Below are 17,774 nucleotides of genomic sequence, written 5' to 3' on the forward strand. Positions count from 1 at the left end.
TTTTCACCTAGTTGAATCACCATGGAAGCTACGGGAATTCAGTCAAGCGTTCTACCTACAGACATTATATTATTTTACAACTTTGCTATTTACTGCACAAGGCGTTCCTATTTTTATTCACCATGCCTTCTACTGGACTGGCTTCTACTTGGGTGCCATTCCATTTGACTGGGTTGTCTGTCTTTGAAGGACTCACCTTACATTTGAAGGGCTTGACATCTGAGTGGACAATCATATGGGCTTTGAGCGTCTGTTTCTGCACGAAGCTCTTGAAGCACAAATGGCACTGGTAGGCCCTGATGTTGGTGTGAATTAATACGTGCCTCTTCATATTAGCGAGTAGCGTGAACTCTCGGCCACAGATCCCACACTTGTGCTCCTTCACACCCTTGAAAAACAGAACAGCAAGGAAACTGAAACATATAGCTATTTTAAGACCTGCACAGCAATTCCCGATTTCTCACTTTAGTGGGAATGACCATCTGCCACATCCTTTCCTTGTCTTTTCATTACATGTGTTGTTGCACTTCAACTCCCATCAGCCCCAGCTAGCACAGCCAATGGTCAGGATGGTAGGAGTTGTAGTTTGCCATCCCTGGTTCAAATGCAGGTACATTTAGCAGCTCGCCAATAAGGTACCTATAGCCCACCAGTTGGGAATTGTTAAGTATAATTGTTTAACTGACACTGAAATGGAGAATGCCTATGTGTGTTGCTGAAAGGGTTTAAGTGGAAAATTCAATTGATGCTAAAGAAAAGCAAGAAGAGCTCTATGAGCTGCTTCACGAGTTGACAATTGCTCTCTAGTAGCTATGATGAGGTGTTAAATTTAGATCACATGGGAGGCTATTGAATTGCAAATCTGCCATCTTGGAAGGGGGGTAGCTAGAATCTTTGTTCCCAGGCTCCGTGGAGTAAGAATGTGTGAATGGCTCTCCAGGAGCACACAGCCTCAGGCTGTAATGGAGGCGGGAATGGAGGAGAGACAAAGGTTTGATCTCAATCCTGTTTAAAGCTATTTTTAAGAAGAGACGGAACCTATGCTTGAATAAGCATATATTTTATGGAACTGTTTGGGTGTATCTTTGATGTTTTTATTCTGTTTTGAAGAATGTTCTGCAAGTAAAGTTTTGAATAATATTGAATGGCTCTGGACGATGTTTCGCTCCAAAAAGAACCAGTTGTAGGGCGGTGGAGGGTTTTTTTTGGCTGTTTTATTTTCATGGTACAGAAGATAAATGTTGATAAAACAATTGTTTCAACAGTAAACAACAAGTAACTTGTCCTGAGCCATTTTTTAGGCATTCGGCCGCTTCAAGCTGCACAATATTAATATCTGTGACAGGAATCACTGACACTGACTTACCTTATGAGTCAAGGAGTGCTGCTTGAGGTGATGGGGCTGAACAAACTCCATGCCGCATTCGGTGCAGATGTACGGGCGGATGTCCTTGTGCTTCATCATGTGATTCTGCAGCTGGCTTGGGTACTGGAAGGTCTTATCACACTCTGTGCAGCTGTACTGTATAGGGCCTCGATGGGTGGTCAGGTGCCTCTTCAGCTGAGCCAAGGTCGGGAAGTCAAGGCCGCACTCAATGCAAATATTCTCCCGGCCGCTCTCATGCTTGGACTCGTGGGCTTTCAACTCGCTGGGGTAGGCAAAACCTCTCCCGCAGATCCTGCAGCTGTAAGGCTTGACGTCGCTGTGCTGCATCATGTGTCTCTTCAGGTGGCTGGTTTGGGTGAAGGCCTTGTGGCACACTTGGCATTTGTGAGGCCGGGTGCCCTGGTGGGTGAGCATGTGGGTGTGCAAATGGCTTAGCTGCTTGAAAAGCTTGCCGCAGCGAGAGCAAGCGTGTGGCTTGATGCCGCTATGCCCCAGAATGTGGGTGACCAGGTTGTATTTGGACGTGTAGGACTTGTCGCACATGGGACACTGCCAGCGCTTTTGTTCCCCTCCCACATCGACGTAATAGCTGTCATCGATCTGAATGTTGACATCCACCCTCTCCACCTTTTGTTTACTTTCAGCTTGTTCCCCTAACTCCGTCCTCCTGGAGAAGGGAGGCTCCGGAGGCCTTTTCAGTGGGAAAGGGCTCCTGAAATGAAAATCTGGGGGCATAAGAAATGGAAACATCATAGAAGGGTGAACTTTAGGGTAGTACGGATAGGGCACCTGCAGAAATGGGGCAGGTCCAGGCCAGAGCACATTAGGCTTGATGGGCTCTTCCTTGATAGGCTGTGCTCCAAAGTGTTCCAGAGTTCTGTAGAACTGAAAGCCAATGTTGCACAGGTCAATCATGTGGGCATTGTAGTTTGGCTGTGTGTGGTGGTGCTGGAATATTAAAGGGAGGTCAGGAGAACCTGCAGTGGGGATGTCTTCAGACCTGTGCGACGGGGAGGTGGGCTCTCCTGGTGAGATGGCAGAGGGCATTTTCGTGGGCATGCTTTTACGCTTGCGAGATCCCCCTTCTAAGGAGCCCTGGAAGTTCTGCAGTTCTGCAGGGGAAGGGCCATATCCAAACTGGGCAAGCTGTGCTCTGAATTCTTCATTGAGGGGCGAAGCTACGTCTGACTTCACAACAGGGTCCAAGCAGTGGGGAAAGGGAAGGGTTTGTATGCCATCCATATTGCAGGGAACTTCTTCTTTCTTCATCGCATTTAATTCCTCTTGCATACTCTAGCTTCCTTTAAATAAAAAGTAAAGGTTTTTAAATTCACTCTTGTTCTCGTTCGTTACATCATATTTAACTTTAATGATTGGTGCCTTTTGGTGTTCAAGTAGAAGCCCCAGAGTTCCAATTTGAATGGTGGGAGTTCGCTCTAGAGTGCCCTGAACATGCAGAAATGTATTTCTTTCAAGCATTGAGCAGCACCCATATCCAGTCCAGTGCACATCTGCACTGAGGGGGGGGGGGAGTTTTTCTGACTTTTTTCTTCCTGTTCTGCCCATGAGCCAAGAAGATGACAGTCCAGCCAGACCTTAAAATTCTAACTGGCTGGACTCCCAGGAAAATAGGCAGTTTGGTTGGCCATGCTAGCAGAAGGAGGAATAAAGCACCCTGGAAGACTTCTACACTCATTGTTAGTTTGCAACTCTGTGGTAGAGCTCACACTTTGTATGCAGAAGGTCCTGGGTTCAATCCCTAGCATTGTCAGGTAGGGCTAGGAAAGAGTCCTCTCTAGGATTCTGGAGAGCTGCTGACACTCATTATATACAATACTCAGCCTGATGGACTCGGTATAAGGCAGCTTTCTATGTGTCTGTGACCTGATTCTGCCTGGTCCCAGGAGGCAGTCTTGCTGGTGCTGAATCAACACCCGCAGTGCCCTGATTTGAAGCCATCTGATATGTCCTTCAATGTCTGGGTTCTGCTGTTCTTTGTCCAGCAATTTAAATCAAGCCTGGAGTGTGCATTAGCTCTTTGCCCTAATGTACAATGTCCATTGAAGAAATGTGCATTTAGCATAAGAATCAATACTGCAGGATTTGTACTTACATTAATTCATCTCCTTTGTGCCAAATCTGCTTTAAATGCATCTGCACAGGCTCCAGGAGGCATTTGTGTCTAAGGAATAGAAAGAGAACAATCATTCTTTAAACTGTGTTATAGTTGTGACAGTCGTTTTATGCTCGACGTTCTGTTACTGTTTTATGGTGCAAAGACGGAAGCAATAATAAAATTGTCTCAGGACACGGTGTGCTCTCTTGTTTCTCCCCCCACCCCCACCCCCAATACTTGTAAAAAGGTTTTGAAGAAAGACATAAGGCACAATGCTACAGTAGCTGTATGTTTTTTGTTGGACTGTGAAATGCAAATGAGTGCTACACGTTCCCTTCTCAGATGTTCCACCCTATATATCAGGGTGGGGGTGTGCTAGCCTTTTTCTTCCTCAGGCCCGCATGCAAGGTTGTGGCCAACCCTCCAGGGGCCACATCCCAGCAGTGGTGGTGGCAGCCAAAATTGCCATGTATGCACTGCACTCATCACAGGCCACGCATGCAAACTCACAACAACACTCTGGTCAGGGCAGAAAGGTGAAGCTCTCCCTCCCCAAACTCTGTCATCACAAAGCTTCTCAGCTTTACCTACACCTGCTGTTTACATTTTTCAAAGCGCATGTTATCTGCATTCACACAATTAATGCCATGTCTAGTTTGGCTCAGAGATCTTTGATAGAGACCTTGCTTCACAGACCCTGGAGAGCAAGGCTTTCTTAGTCATGGGCACCAAATTATTTTGATCATTCTGTGGTTTCACGATTATTAGATACTGTATGTGTTTTGGACTACAACTCCCATAATCCCCGAAGACTGGTTCTAGCGGTATAGATGGGAATGTTGTCTCTCGACTTCATTGATACCATTTATAACATGAGCTTTTATCATGCCTTCCACCCCCTTCTTGGCCTCCATCCAAACTAAAGTCTCTGATGCTTTAGTCTTAAGGAAGCTGTTCTAGCTGCTCAGTTATTTGGCTTGCAGTTTTGCTGGCCCACTTCTTTTCTTTATGGTATTAATCCTGAGTATTTTGGCTACCCTTTAGTTCTCTGGGAATGAGGCTGATTCCCTTTTTGATTGGCTTATCAACCACTTCTGTTTACTGTATTTTTCTCACTTGGGCAAGAAATTCACTTTTAAAAGGAAAAATTATTCCCCTTCATGACTCTTTTCACACTGTTACTTAACCACACCAGCACCCTCTTAAACATATTCATACTTTTCTGATCTATGACATATGTTTTGTCTGAGTCATGATTATAATGGTTTTAAACAACCTCCAAGATTCCTGAAATAATTTGACACTCCTCTAACGCTTTCCAACTTCTTTTTGAGAAATCCCCTCACTGTTATGAAATTTCCTCTTCTTGGTAAAATAGGGCTGCCATATGTCCAGATTTTCCTGGACATTACCAGGATTTCAAAGGTGGATTTGACGTCCAAAGGCTCAATAAATTTGTGGTTTGTCTAAAAGAAGCTCAACAACTTTCCGGTTTTCCTAAAAACAGCTCAACAATTTTAGTGGTTTCCTTTAAAAAGCTCCTTTTTACTTTTTGAGATATGGTAAAAAAATAAAAGATAGTGTTGAATTTTCTAGACAATTTCCCACTCATTCATATATATTGAAATTGAAAGTGTTGTGGTCACTTTCCCAAAGCGGTTTGCTAACACTGACACCTTTAACCAAATTCTGGACACGGCTAAATATTAAAACAAGTATAGCATCTTCTCAAGTGTCAGTGACATTCAGGCCTAAAGTGGTTATTCAGAAGTAGATCTCTTACATTCAATGCAGTTTACTACTAAAAAGTACTAGAGTTTTCCCCTTTGTATCTACGTCTTCATCTGGCTATACATTTATCTAATCAACATTAGGATGACTGAAGTCATTCATTTTCAGTTTTCAGTCCCCCCACATTCCTTTTTTTCCATCTCTGCATCAGCTTTTTTTGGTCTGCTATTTCTACGCACAAAAAGTTATGTGATGTGCAGCACAATCCTAAGCCCCCTTACTATACTGGTATAAGCCCTAATTAGCACATTTTAAAAATCTGTTTCTCTAACAAGATATATATACCACTTCATCATCATCATCATCATCATCATCATCATAACAACAACAACCTCTAAGCAATTTACATAAAATGGTATATTTTTTTAAAGAATAGCAATATAAACATACTTTAAACAATAAAATTATCAAACTATAGATAAAAATCAACATATTTGAAAAACAAATTGGACACAATAAAACTGCATGTCTGTGTAAAAAGGTAAAGGGACCCCTGACCATTAGGTCCAGTCGTGACCAACTCTGGGGTTGCGGCGCTCATCTCACTTTATTGGCTGAGGGAGCCGGCGTACAGCTTCCGGGTCATGTGGCCAGCATGACTAAGCCGCTTCTGGCGAACCAGAGCAGCGAACGGAAATGCCGTTTACCTTCCCACTGAAGCGGTACCTATTTATCTACTTGCACTTTGCATGTCTATGTAGCCTTGCCTAAACAAAATAGTTTTTAGCAGTATTGAAAAGAAGGCAACGATGGAGCCAATAGTTCAGTGGAAATTATGTTGGAGCAAACGTGCTTAGAACTACATTGTTAGTTTTTTGGCATCTTGAGCAGCAGCATTGCCAGTGCAACCTCCTTTCTGTAAGTTTATATCTAGGGACGACTGTATCCCATTGATTCTCACAATCTGACCAAGTTTCTGAAATGCTCACTATATCTACACTAACAATTTCTAAGGGAGGTACGGTAGTTGTATTAGTCTCCAAAACACACGTGGATGCCAACTTTGTCTCCATTTCTACTTGAGGAGCAATATTGCAGGACCGAAAAAAGCCATTCACATCAGAGGGTTCTTTCAGCTGCTTAATTGCCAATGTCATCATTTGCCAACAATGCCCTTCTATATTTTACACAGGACAAAATGAGCACCTATATGACATCAGCGGCATGCCCAATACATTGTTTCTATAAAAAGCATCTGAAGTCTTATTTTTATTCATTCCCATTGCTTTAGTCTTTCAAAGCCACCATGCTATGTCGAGGTTCTAAATCCCCAGAGCTGCAGAATGGTTAGAACCACCCGGCTGCCCTAGAGAGACCGGAACGTCACTGTGAGGTTATATTTGGCAACATGCCAATATCATAAGGTCACTGAGCAGAATCCTGGGAACCACAGAGAAATATACTCTTTCAGATTAAAATAAACTTGGAAGTGGAGACCAAGCAAAACGTAAAATGAACAAATTGCACCTGCGGAAATTAGACTTCCACCTGATTAAATCAGCGTCTCTGTAAGGACCTTGGTATAGACTTCTAATCCTACATGAAAACCTCTAGGTGCCAATTAGGGACAGATTAATAGGTCAGTTTTGGTTTCTCTCTGGTTGTTTTTCCACATTTAGTTTTAGCTCTCCACATTTCCACATAAATTTGCAGCATTTTAGTGCACTTTTTTCCCAAGGCTCACATCTTTGTATGCAATTTTACCCAAAACAGACATTTTGGCAGGCTATTTCTTTGCGGTCTTCCCCTGCTGCCCCCTCCCCAAATATGCATTTTTGTACAGAGGTAGCCAGCGACGAGGGCAGCAGCGCTTTCCTGACCTCCCAGTACCGGCGTTGCTGTGTCTTACTCTGAGGGAGAAGGGCAAGGTAGGGAGGTTACCAGAGATGCTTTGGTGGGAGCACCAGGCTGGTTCCACAGATTCATTCACACCATGAAAACTTCCCCATTGCTTCACCCCTTTCCCTCTCCTTGGTGGCATAGTCTCAATTACATCAGTGCCCGGGGTTGGGGGGCAGCTGAGCACCACCTCTCTACCAGCTACTCCTTTGAAGGATAGCGGCAGTACTTTGGTTCGGGTGTTGTTCCAGGGAGAGCGGACAAGGTAAGTTTGCGTCATTTACTTATTAAAATATTGATAAAGTGTGCTTTCATACCAAATATCCCAAGGCGGTATGCAGATGAAAAGCACAGCATTGCAACAAAGATAATAAAAACATAAAATTCATCTGTAGGAACTGCTTGTCAAAGAATCACGGGGGGTTTGGTGGGAGGGGGAACTTATCTGAACAATACAGTTTTAAGAAGATGTCAGACCTCTGATGGCAAGGACCTCCATTTTGTCAACCCCAGCCTCAGCCCTGGTCAAGGCTTGCAGACCCTGTATTGCAATGTGAACTGAATTTCTCCTCATTTCTAGCCCCAGTGCATCCAGGTTGTGCACATAACCCCTTGGTAGTAGATCAATAATAATAATAATAAATTTTATTTATACCCTGCCCTCCCCAGCCAGAGCCAGGCTAATACCAATAAAATCACAGTAAAAACATAATAGGGGGAAAGGGGGGGAAACCAATTTAAAATTCAAGTTAAAATGCAATTTAAAATGCAGCCTTATTTTAAAGTAGCTGATAAATCAAGACCATTAGGGGAGGGAAACATAAGGGTCAGACCAAGTCCAAACCAAAGGCCAGGTGGAACAGCTCTGTCTTGCAGGCCCTGCGGAAAGATGTCAAGTCCTGCAGGGCCCTAGTCTCTTGTGACAGAGCGTTCCACCACGTCAGGGCCAATGCTGAAAAGGCCCTGGCCTTAGTTGAAACCAATCTAACCTCCTTGAGGCTCAGGACCTCCAAAGTGTTGTTATTTGTGGACCTTAAGGTCCTCCGCGGGGCATACCAGAAGAGGCGGTCCCGTAGGTACGTGGATCCTAGGCCGCATAGGGCTTTAAAGGTCAAAACCAGCACCTTAAACCTGACCCTGTACTCCACCGGGAGCCAGTACCTGCAGCGATTGCCACCAGCCTGGGTGGCTTGAAAAGAGCATTGGACCAATTCATAGAGGACAAGGCTATCGGTGGCTTCTAGCCAGGATTTCTCTGTTCCTTGTCCACTGTCAGTGGCATTATGGCTCTGAATACCAGTTGCCATTAACCACAGGAAAGGAGAGTGCTCTTGCTATAATGTCCTGCTTGCAGGCTTCCCAACAGCAGCTGGCTGGCCACTGTGAGAACAGGATGCTAGACTAGATGGGCCATCGGGCTGATCCAGCAGGTTTGTCTTAGGTTCTTGTTATCTCATCAAATGGCCATCGCCCTTTGGAATGGTGTTGTGCATGGATGGGAGTTTGCTTTCACTTTGCTGTACATGAGCAACTTTAAACCAGCACCAACATCTGTTATAGAACTGAACAAAGTTAGAGAGTCGGCTCTACTTTCATGGTACAGATGATTAGATGAAAAAGTAGCTGAACTCTCTGTGTGTGGGAGGTGTGCAGATAACCCAGGATCTTTAAATTGTAGGCTGTTATTTCCCACAGAGGGAAGTGCCAAACTTGCGGGAGGAGAAACAATCCTTTCCTACAGAGATATAAAATTACAAGAAAAGACGATTTGCCTCTGATGGCATCCACAGATGAGGCAGCCTTGTACAGAACAGGGTCATCATTTTGCCCAATCCTATCTCTGGTGACAGCAACTCCCCTGAGTCCTTCTCAGCGCTCCTTCCTTTAACTGGAAAGGCCAAAGAATGAACGTGGTATTTTCTGCATGCCAAGCATGTGCTCTGGCCTATTCTCAAGATAGCAACACTCCCACAGCGCACTGAAAAAAGATGTCACAGGCAAAGCAAGTCTCTGACAAAGTGAAATGGCTACTGAGGGCCAAACTAGAAAGGAAAGAGGAGTTCTGAGATTTGTTGCAGAAGGGCAAAGTGATGGGGGTCAGTGGTACAGTGCAAAAAGAGGGGGGGGGTTGCCTTTAGCCCCACATCAGTTCCTTGGTGTATGTAAATGGCTCCCATGAAACAGCCGTTAATTTCAGAGTTTAAAAGACACAGATTCCCATATTAATACAGTGGTACCTCGGGTTAAGTACTTAATTCATTCCGGAGGTCCGTTCTTAACCTGAGGTACCACTTTAGCTAATGGGGCCTCCTACTGACGCCACGCTGCTGCTGCACGATTTCTGTTCTCATCCTGAAGCAAAGTTCTTAACCCGAGGTACTATTTCTGGGTTAGCAGAGTCTGTAACCTGAAGCGTATGTAACCTGAAGCATATGTAACCCGAGGTACCACTGAACCTGTTTGTTTTCTCTTTCATTGTAAGAGCAGTTTGGGGGATGTGTAATCTGTAGTAGAAAATCAGCATGGGAGGCAAAGGTATAATCAGTCCAAATCAGGGGCATATATAATTTTTTGGGGAGGGGGGAAGCCCTCCAAAAAGACAAAGAAGTCTTTGGCAATACCAAATTTGGCCCTAAGTGTCTTTTGTATAGCCACAGATCAGCAGTCCAATTAATCTAGGGGTGGTTAATCTGCAGCCTGCCAGACATTGCTGGACTACAAGCCCCATCACCCCAGATCATTGGCGTTTCTGGCTGTGGCTGATGGGAGTTGGAGTCTAACAACTTATTTATTTATTTTATTTTTGTCCCGCCTTTTCCCCAGTGCAGGACCCAAGATGGCTCAAAGCATAAATTATAACACATACAACTAAAAGCACACAATAGATATAAACATTTTTTAAAATGAAATAAGTAACCCATATGGAGGGCTGTAGGTTCCCCACTCCTGAAGTCATCTGCGTATTTGATTGGAACTGATTGGTGTTAACTGTTTATTTATTGCTATTTACAAACTGCTTTTAATTCAAAATCACAACATGGCAGGGGGAGAGCAGTGAAATAAAGGCAAGGGATGTTGTAAATCTGCGTTGCATTGTTATTATTATTAGTAGTAATATTTAAAGCAAGTTTGCATGACTACTTATCAAGTTCTGCAAATAAATTGAAATGCACTGCTGGGTCATGAACTAGGTAATGAGTGCTTTAGGGTCAGCCAAAATGCATAGTGCTTGAACACTGGAAGCAGAAGTCATTGCCTCCCATACAACAACGGATTAATGCTTTGCACTCCCTGTCCTTCCCTGAGCTGGCAAAGTATCAGCGTGACCACAAAGAGGAGAAATGCGAGAACATCTGGCCAGCGTTCCTTGAGACTTTTGTGTTGTGGTTAGCAGTCTGGTATACATTTGAATTAACAATTTATACGGTCACATTAGCTCCTGTTCCCCTTTCCTATTTTGACTCTCCAGATTTTCACATCAGTGGGTGGTTTTTGTTGTTGTTAAGTCCTCGTGAAAATTAATCAGCATTTTAGCGTGAATTTCTAATATACATTTCTGAGCGCAATTTTGCCTAATATACACATTTCGGTATGCAATTTTGTCTGCGTATACATGGAAAAGCAGTTTCCCTTACTGTGTGTGTTTCCTTAATCGTGCCATTTTTCACTGTGTGTTTCTGTGCACAATCATGTCTGTTTGTGCATGTTGCTTGGCTGGAAAAAGGCATTGCAAAATTCAGAGAAGTGTGAATTTTGAACTGCAAGAACATTATCAGAAGAGTCCTGCTGGACGAGGCCCTTTTGTCCCAGTGGCCAGCCAGGTGTTTGAGGGAAATCTACAAGTGGGGGCCGAGCACAAAGCACACTCTTCTCTTGTGGTTTCCAGCAACCCTTTTTTAAAGCCATCCAAGTTGGGGGCCATCATTGCCTCCTGTGGGAGCAATAGTTTAACTATACAGTGGTACCTCAGGTTAAGCACTTAATTCATTCCGGAGGTCCATTCTTAACCTGAAACTGTTCTTAACCTGAAGCACCACTTTAGCTAATGGGGCCTCCTGCTGCTGCCACGCCGCCGGAGTCCGATTTCTGTTCTTATCCTGAAGCAAAGTTCTTAACCTGAAGCACTATTTCTGAGCGGAGTCTGTAACCTGAAGCATATGTAACCTGAAGCGTATGTAACCCGAGGTACCACTGTACACTGCATAAAGAAGTACTTTCTTTTATCTGTCCCGAATCTGACCCAACATTCAGCTTCATCGGAAGTTCATGAGGTCTAGTGTTGTGAGAGATGCATTTTCTGTGTCCATGTTCCCTATGCCACGCACAATTTTATAATCTTACTCGCCTTCCCTCTAAAGTAAAAAGTCCCAAACACTGTGTTTCAGTTTGCATATTGTTTTGGGAAATGAAAATTAGAAAAGTTCGAGTTTAATGCGACCTGAATTGAATTTCTCCTCCACCCCTCTTCTGCCCCATTGCCATTTGAAGAACAGGAGTTCCTGTTGATCTCATTTGTTTCTTAGTCTTTGCCACACAGGTTGAGAATCTCTCCTCTGTTTGTTGCCATTCTGGTCATATGTAAAATGCCACTTGGAGTATAACACATCTGCCATTCACATATTCAGCCTACAGGGAATTAATTCTGAAGCTGTGACTCAACCCCCTCCTGCCTCTGTTCTCTCTATCCTTCTATTGCTGACATTTCCATGGAGATTTTAAGCCCCCCTGAACCAAGTGCAGAGGCGACGGCAACTTTAGCATATCTTTCCCATGAAGCAAAGGGAAGCACAGCCTAATCAGAATAATTTTATAGCTCATCTCAAATATTTTCACCAAATGCCTTAGGAGTTGTTATCACATTAGGAAAAGCTATCTGAGTGACACAAGATCAAGCACATCAAGTTCTTCCAGAAATAAAGTCTGCATACAGGAACATTACAGAAATCAATTTTTAAATATAGGTGTCAAGGATATCCGCACATCACATCTGGGACATCCTTCATAAAAGATGCTGACTATGTATTTAGGGATGCATATTCTGTCCCAAAGAATTGTAATTCACAAAGCACTTAAGTGGGTGGACTTGGCTTTAAGCCTGCAATTATAGTCAATTGGAGTATTTCACCTTTTAAAATCATGAGTATTCCCGGTTTAAAAGTTTGGAGATTAGACACTTTTCAATTTCAATTTCATAATTTCTTATTTAAGGTATTTGCAGCCCACTTTTCAGTTTAAAACAAAGCTCTCAGTTAATATCAAACTAATAATTTCAACCTTAAAATAACAATTAGTTAGCAATTTAGTTATCAATGGTCTTACAGTCTGATGTTCACATGATGCCCGCAAAACAGGTCAATTATAATAAGAACTGGTCTATTCGGGTCTATAGCAGAGCTGGACTGAAAGGTTTTATATTTCATAAGTTGCTGAGTGTCCAAATGTTGGTGTAAAAATGCAACCATTTGAAGTTTGAAACCAGCATTTGACATTCAAATGTTGTCTTTTGTATTGGTGAAATCAATGATATCAATATAAAATTTGCTAAGGCTGCAAATCCTATGACCCTTGAAAGGGTATCCCAGGGGCCTTTGGGTGTTTCATTTCTTTTCTTTTTTATAATGTTTTATTCTTTTTACATAATTTTATACATTTTAACTTTAACCATTTCAAAACATTAAAATAAAAGGTTATTTCAAACCTTCGGACCTCCCTCTCTCCCTCCATGGGTTATATATATGTATATATTCTGCATCTTTTACCATTATCTATCTGTTATATTTCCATAGTTACCATAGTTCATTTCATATTACAAGTGTCATTGTATCCCTGCCAATGATTTTAACTGTTTACAGTGGTATTTAAAATATGTTAAAAATTTATTCGTCTTTTAGAAATACTTGATCTTCCTGGTTTCTAATCTTTCCCGTCAGTCTCGCCATCTCTGCATACTCCATCAGTTTACTCTGCCATTTTTCTCTGGTCAGCACTTCTTCCTCCTTTCATCCATTGGGTGTTTTAGGTCTCCCTCTCTGAGGATGGTCTGACATCAGAAAGGGATATCCAAGACTACTTCCTACCACCATGGAAACCTCCGCAGCCTTGACCTTACGGATGTCAGAGTTCCAACACCGCTAAAGACAAAGGGGCAGAATGTGTCATGACCCCAGAATCAAGCAGTGACCAGGATACTGAGAGAGTCTACAGGGTCACCCACTAAGGAGGCAGACCATGTTTCTGGCCCCAAGCCTAAAACTTATGGGACCACTGAACCAGAAACTGGCAGGAAGGAGCCCACTGAGCCACATCCCAAAGCACCAGGGCCTTCAGAATTAGAGCTAGGACCTTCAGGGTGTCTTCGCCTGTGCCTCTCACAGTACCTCACCAGTCCAACAGCACAAAAAGCACACCGTGTTGCAGAACATGGAGCTTAGGAGAACTGCCTACCTTCTGGTCAGAGGGCTGGCTCTTAAAGAAACTCTAGACCTCTAAAAGGGAACAGAGGTGGACTGGAGGCAGACGCTCAAAAGACTTAAGTTCACTTGTTGGAACAAGTTTCTCACTAGGAGCTCTCCTTAGTGCTGAAACAACTAACTTGCCCTGCCTTGTGCGCTCCTTTGGGAGACCAACACATGACGCTGTGTTGAGGGTGGATCAGGAATGTGTTGGAGTGGATTTAAAGGAGGAATAAATCTACAGGGTCCACAACTTTCTCAGTCACTCAATGCCCCCTCCCAAAAATCTATATGGGAGTACATAATATTGAACACAATATTGAATCATACGGAACACAATCAGTACAAGTTTTTTTACGTTGCTCAGAAGTAAGCCCTTCTGTGTTTAGCAAGGCTTACTCTCAGGTAAATGAGTTTAGGATATCCAGAGGGTGGGACTTAAATGTGCTGACCTCCAGATGTTGAATGACAACTCTCATTATGCCCAGCCAACACAGCCAAGGGTTAATGGGAGTTGGAATTCAACAACATCTGAAGGATACCACACAAGTTATGCCATTGTCTAGTTCAGTGTTCTTCAACTTTGAGTCCAAATGTTGTACTACAATTCCCACCATCGCTTCCCTATATGTTCCTATATCCTTGCTTGGCCTTTGGGCTTGTCCCTCAGTCCTGCCTCCTGGCTTTGTTCTCAACTTGTTCTTTGGGCTTTTGGTTCCCAGTTGGTGACTCATCCCAGTCCAGACAGTGGAACAGCAGCAAAAGAAGCAGTGCTGTGGTGAGCTGCTCACATAGCAGTTTTTATGTTTGTTTGTTTGTTTGTTACATTTCTAACCCCTCTGTTCTACCCAAACGAGCTCAGGGTGGCACCAAAGGAGCACTGCTTTAAAGTTTGCATTTCCTTTACTGTTTTGATTAATGGTGTTGGAACTGGAAGCCAGTAGAAAGCTGCTCAAGTTGCCCATGACTTTGAATGAGTTGGAAATAGCAGCAAAGTACACACACAGAGATATGCACAAGGAAAGGCTGGCTGACATCTCACTTCTCTATTGGAAATTACCTTCAGGTGCTGATTTGGACTACAGAATGAGGCATTTTCCCAACAAGAACCACTTCCTATCTTCATTCAGTTCCCATCCACATTACTAAAGTGGAACTGAAGATGTGACAACCCTTTTAAGGGTTGTTGAAGGACACAAGTAAGAAAGACTCAGGATGACTTCAGCAAGGCAGCAATCACGTCCATCCGAAACAATCACATAGAGCAGTACAATTTAGGAAGCGTTCACCATGCCAGACCAAGTGTGCATGGGCCAGGGATTTTTGGCTGCTTCTAGCAACAATTTAGTCACACAAAGGTGTTTGTGGTTCATCTCAAAGGGCAAGATGGAACGTAAAGGATGCTGACACAATATTCACAAAACGCTATGCTATAGAACAAAAGAACATTACCCTCTCATCTCTGACCCTCCTTCTCTCCCCCCAAACTGAATGCAATCTAGAATGATAGTGTCTCATATAAAATGTAAACCAGCTGTGAAAAAGACTCTATAAATAAAAAATGAATGTGCTATATGTACTTTCCCCTGTTTGCTTGTTTTATGACACAGGAAAATCTCTAATTAAACTAATTTTTTAAAAAATGGACTCACAATATTGAATGCACAGCTCCTGTTGGATATGAGCATCTGAGCCTAAAGGTAAAGGTAAAGGGACCCCTGACCGTTAGGTCCAGTCGTGACCGACTCTGGGGTTGCGGCGCTCATCTCACTTTATTGGCCGAGGGAGCTGGCGTACAGCTTCCGGGTCATGTGGCCAGCATGACAAAGCCGCTTCTGGCAAACCAGAGCAGCGCATGGAAACGCCGTTTACCTTCCCACCAGAGCGGTACCTATTTATCTACTTGCACTTTGACGTGCTTTCAAACTGCTAGGTTGGCAGGAGCAGGGACCGAGCAATGGGAGCTCACCCCATCACAAGGATTTGAACTGCCGACCTTCTGATTGGCAAGCCCTAGGCTCTGTGGTTTAGACCACAGCGCCACCCGCATCACTAACAGGGACTCCCCGCAAGACCTGAGTGATCAAGCAAGTATATAAAGCATTAGGCAGTCCCTGAACCTTTCAAACACTAAATCCATTTGAAAACTGCTATGAATTAAGCAACAAGTTGAGACAACAGATCTTTAGAAAGCTTTCCAGGCTGACTGTGCAACGTTTCTGTCCCTTTTTGCTATTCAGCATCGTTTTAGGTTTTCTACTTTTATTGCTTGCTCTTTTTAATGCTTATCATTTTATTGTTGATTTCTTTTTACTTTAATCCCTTGTTTTATATTGTTGGGTCCTTACAGGTGCAGTGTTGGGGTGTAAATGTTTTAAATCAGGAAATGAACGATCTGCCTAGAAATTGTCCATATTCTGCACGGACATCTACATGGCTGTTTCCTCTCAAACAACAGCTACTCTGATTTTATTTGGCACTAAATCTTCCACTCCAGTTTCAGAAGATTCCCCCCCCCCCCCCGGAATGAAATATTCACAATCTCTGCAAGAATCTACAAGCTAACGTGAAATATTTAATAAATCATTTGATATAAAAATATTTTTAAAATATTAAACATTTTGAATATTAAATGCAATATAACAATACCAGCAAGAACACATTGTCTCATAAAACACAACACCAGTATAACCTCTAAAGTAATGGGGCTACACATTTTGGAAAACTCTTAATATACTTATATATATATATCTTCCAGTATCCATACCTAAGCAATGATATGCAATATGTTGTTGTTCTTCTTCTCCCTCTCACTTTTCCTTCTTTTTTACTAGAAGGAACAAATAAGCCCATTAACCAACCAACCAAGTAGTCTTATGAACCTTTAAAATGAATTCACGGGGGGGGGGGGGGCTGTTAAATGCCAGCGGATTACTCAGAAGGTAAACCAAAGATCTAGCATGAAACCTGCATTTCTTTGACACTGGTTCTGTGACTCTCAGGGTGTTTCCAGATGGGGCTTTCATACTGTAAACAGGTCACTAGCAACAGAGTATTTCATTTTGTTTGTGTGTTTTTTAATTATCAGGATTTCCCCAGAAAGGGTATGTCTGAATTTTGAAATTTTTCATTAGGTCAACCTGTTCTTAACTTCCAGCTTTTTATCAATAGTTTTAATGTATATTTTATATTTTATGTAAATCACTTGCATTGTTTATGATTAAGTGGTGTACAGCTTCTGTTAAATAAAAATTAAATGGGGACTGGCATTTCCCCTGACAATGCCATATGACACTACAAAAACACTTGGACTTATGTGGATCACTGATCCCTCCCCCCCAATAAAAAATACCCTATCTGCAAACACACACACACACACACACACACACCCCAATCCTGTCTGCTTGGCTGCAGTGAGAAACAGACTATATGGACCTTTGATCTGATCCAGCATGGAATCATTTATACCAGAAATGGGGAACCTGTAGCCCTTCAGATGTAGGTCCCATCCCTTGCCACAGCTCCTCCCAATCTCCCTTACCAGAGGCCATTCAGGCTGGGGCTGATGGGAACTGGAGTCCACCAACATCTCAAGGGGATTGTTCTAGAATCTAGATAATACTTGGGGTCCTTTCCAACTCTACAATTCTATGATTCTATGATTTGTTTCCCTTTCCTGGTTTATACCATAAACCTTAACTACAAGGCAGAGGTAATTACTTGCTCTACTTCAGCGCAACACTGACCCAATTCTTCACGAGGAAAGGCACTGACATGGAAATTCTTAGCCAGAAAACTATTATGCCATTATGTGGTATGCTTCTAAATACCAGTCACAAACATGAGAGTGCTATTGTGTTCAGGTCCTGATTGTGGGATTCCCATAAGCATCTGGTTGGCCACAAAACGCTGGACTAGACAGGCCTTTGATCTGGACATTATTATGTTCTTAAGCTGTTTGCTTTGAGGTGTTCGCTATGAGGAAAACAAATTCACAGAATTCTCTGCAAGGGGAGAGGATGGGCCTCTGCTCCCTTACCACCACTGCCTTGTGCTTGACAGACCACACTAACCATGGCCTTTTGTGGCACTGCCATGCCACAACAGGCCAGCAAACAGCTGCTCCCTTTGGGAAATGGTTTCCACTTTGGGGATGAAGGGCTGTAGCACAGTGGTAGACAATCTACTT

The 17,774-nt window shown here is 43.0% G+C and overlaps 1 protein-coding gene and 1 long non-coding RNA gene across 3 annotated transcripts in view; one reads left to right on the forward strand and one right to left on the reverse strand.

Annotated features, from left to right (window-relative positions):
- ZNF366 (zinc finger protein 366) overlaps nucleotides 1–17,774 on the reverse strand; it is a 32,937-nt gene that overhangs the window by 12,192 nt on the left and 2,971 nt on the right. The window contains exons 1-4 of one of the 2 annotated variants that reach the window (XM_083403950.1): nucleotides 13,031–13,098; nucleotides 3,501–3,569; nucleotides 1,367–2,688; nucleotides 197–388 (exon numbers count right to left, since the gene is read on the reverse strand). In XM_083403950.1, coding sequence (XP_083260076.1) covers nucleotides 197–388; nucleotides 1,367–2,677 — 1,503 coding nt within the window. In that variant the 5' untranslated portion in view covers nucleotides 2,678–2,688; nucleotides 3,501–3,569; nucleotides 13,031–13,098. Of the gene's footprint in view, nucleotides 1–196; nucleotides 389–1,366; nucleotides 2,689–3,500; nucleotides 3,570–13,030; nucleotides 13,099–17,774 lie in introns of those variants that run through there. The other variant, XM_083403949.1, reaches the window with a different exon arrangement.
- On the forward strand, nucleotides 13,287–15,164 carry LOC310660120. The gene is made up of 2 exons (XR_014503212.1): nucleotides 13,287–13,583; nucleotides 14,652–15,164. It is a non-coding gene; the product is annotated as an uncharacterized lncRNA (long non-coding RNA).

The sequence above is a fragment of the Podarcis tiliguerta genome (assembly GCF_965153285.1).
Source record: "Podarcis tiliguerta genome assembly, chromosome: 11".
NCBI lineage: Eukaryota > Metazoa > Chordata > Lepidosauria > Squamata > Lacertidae > Podarcis > Podarcis tiliguerta.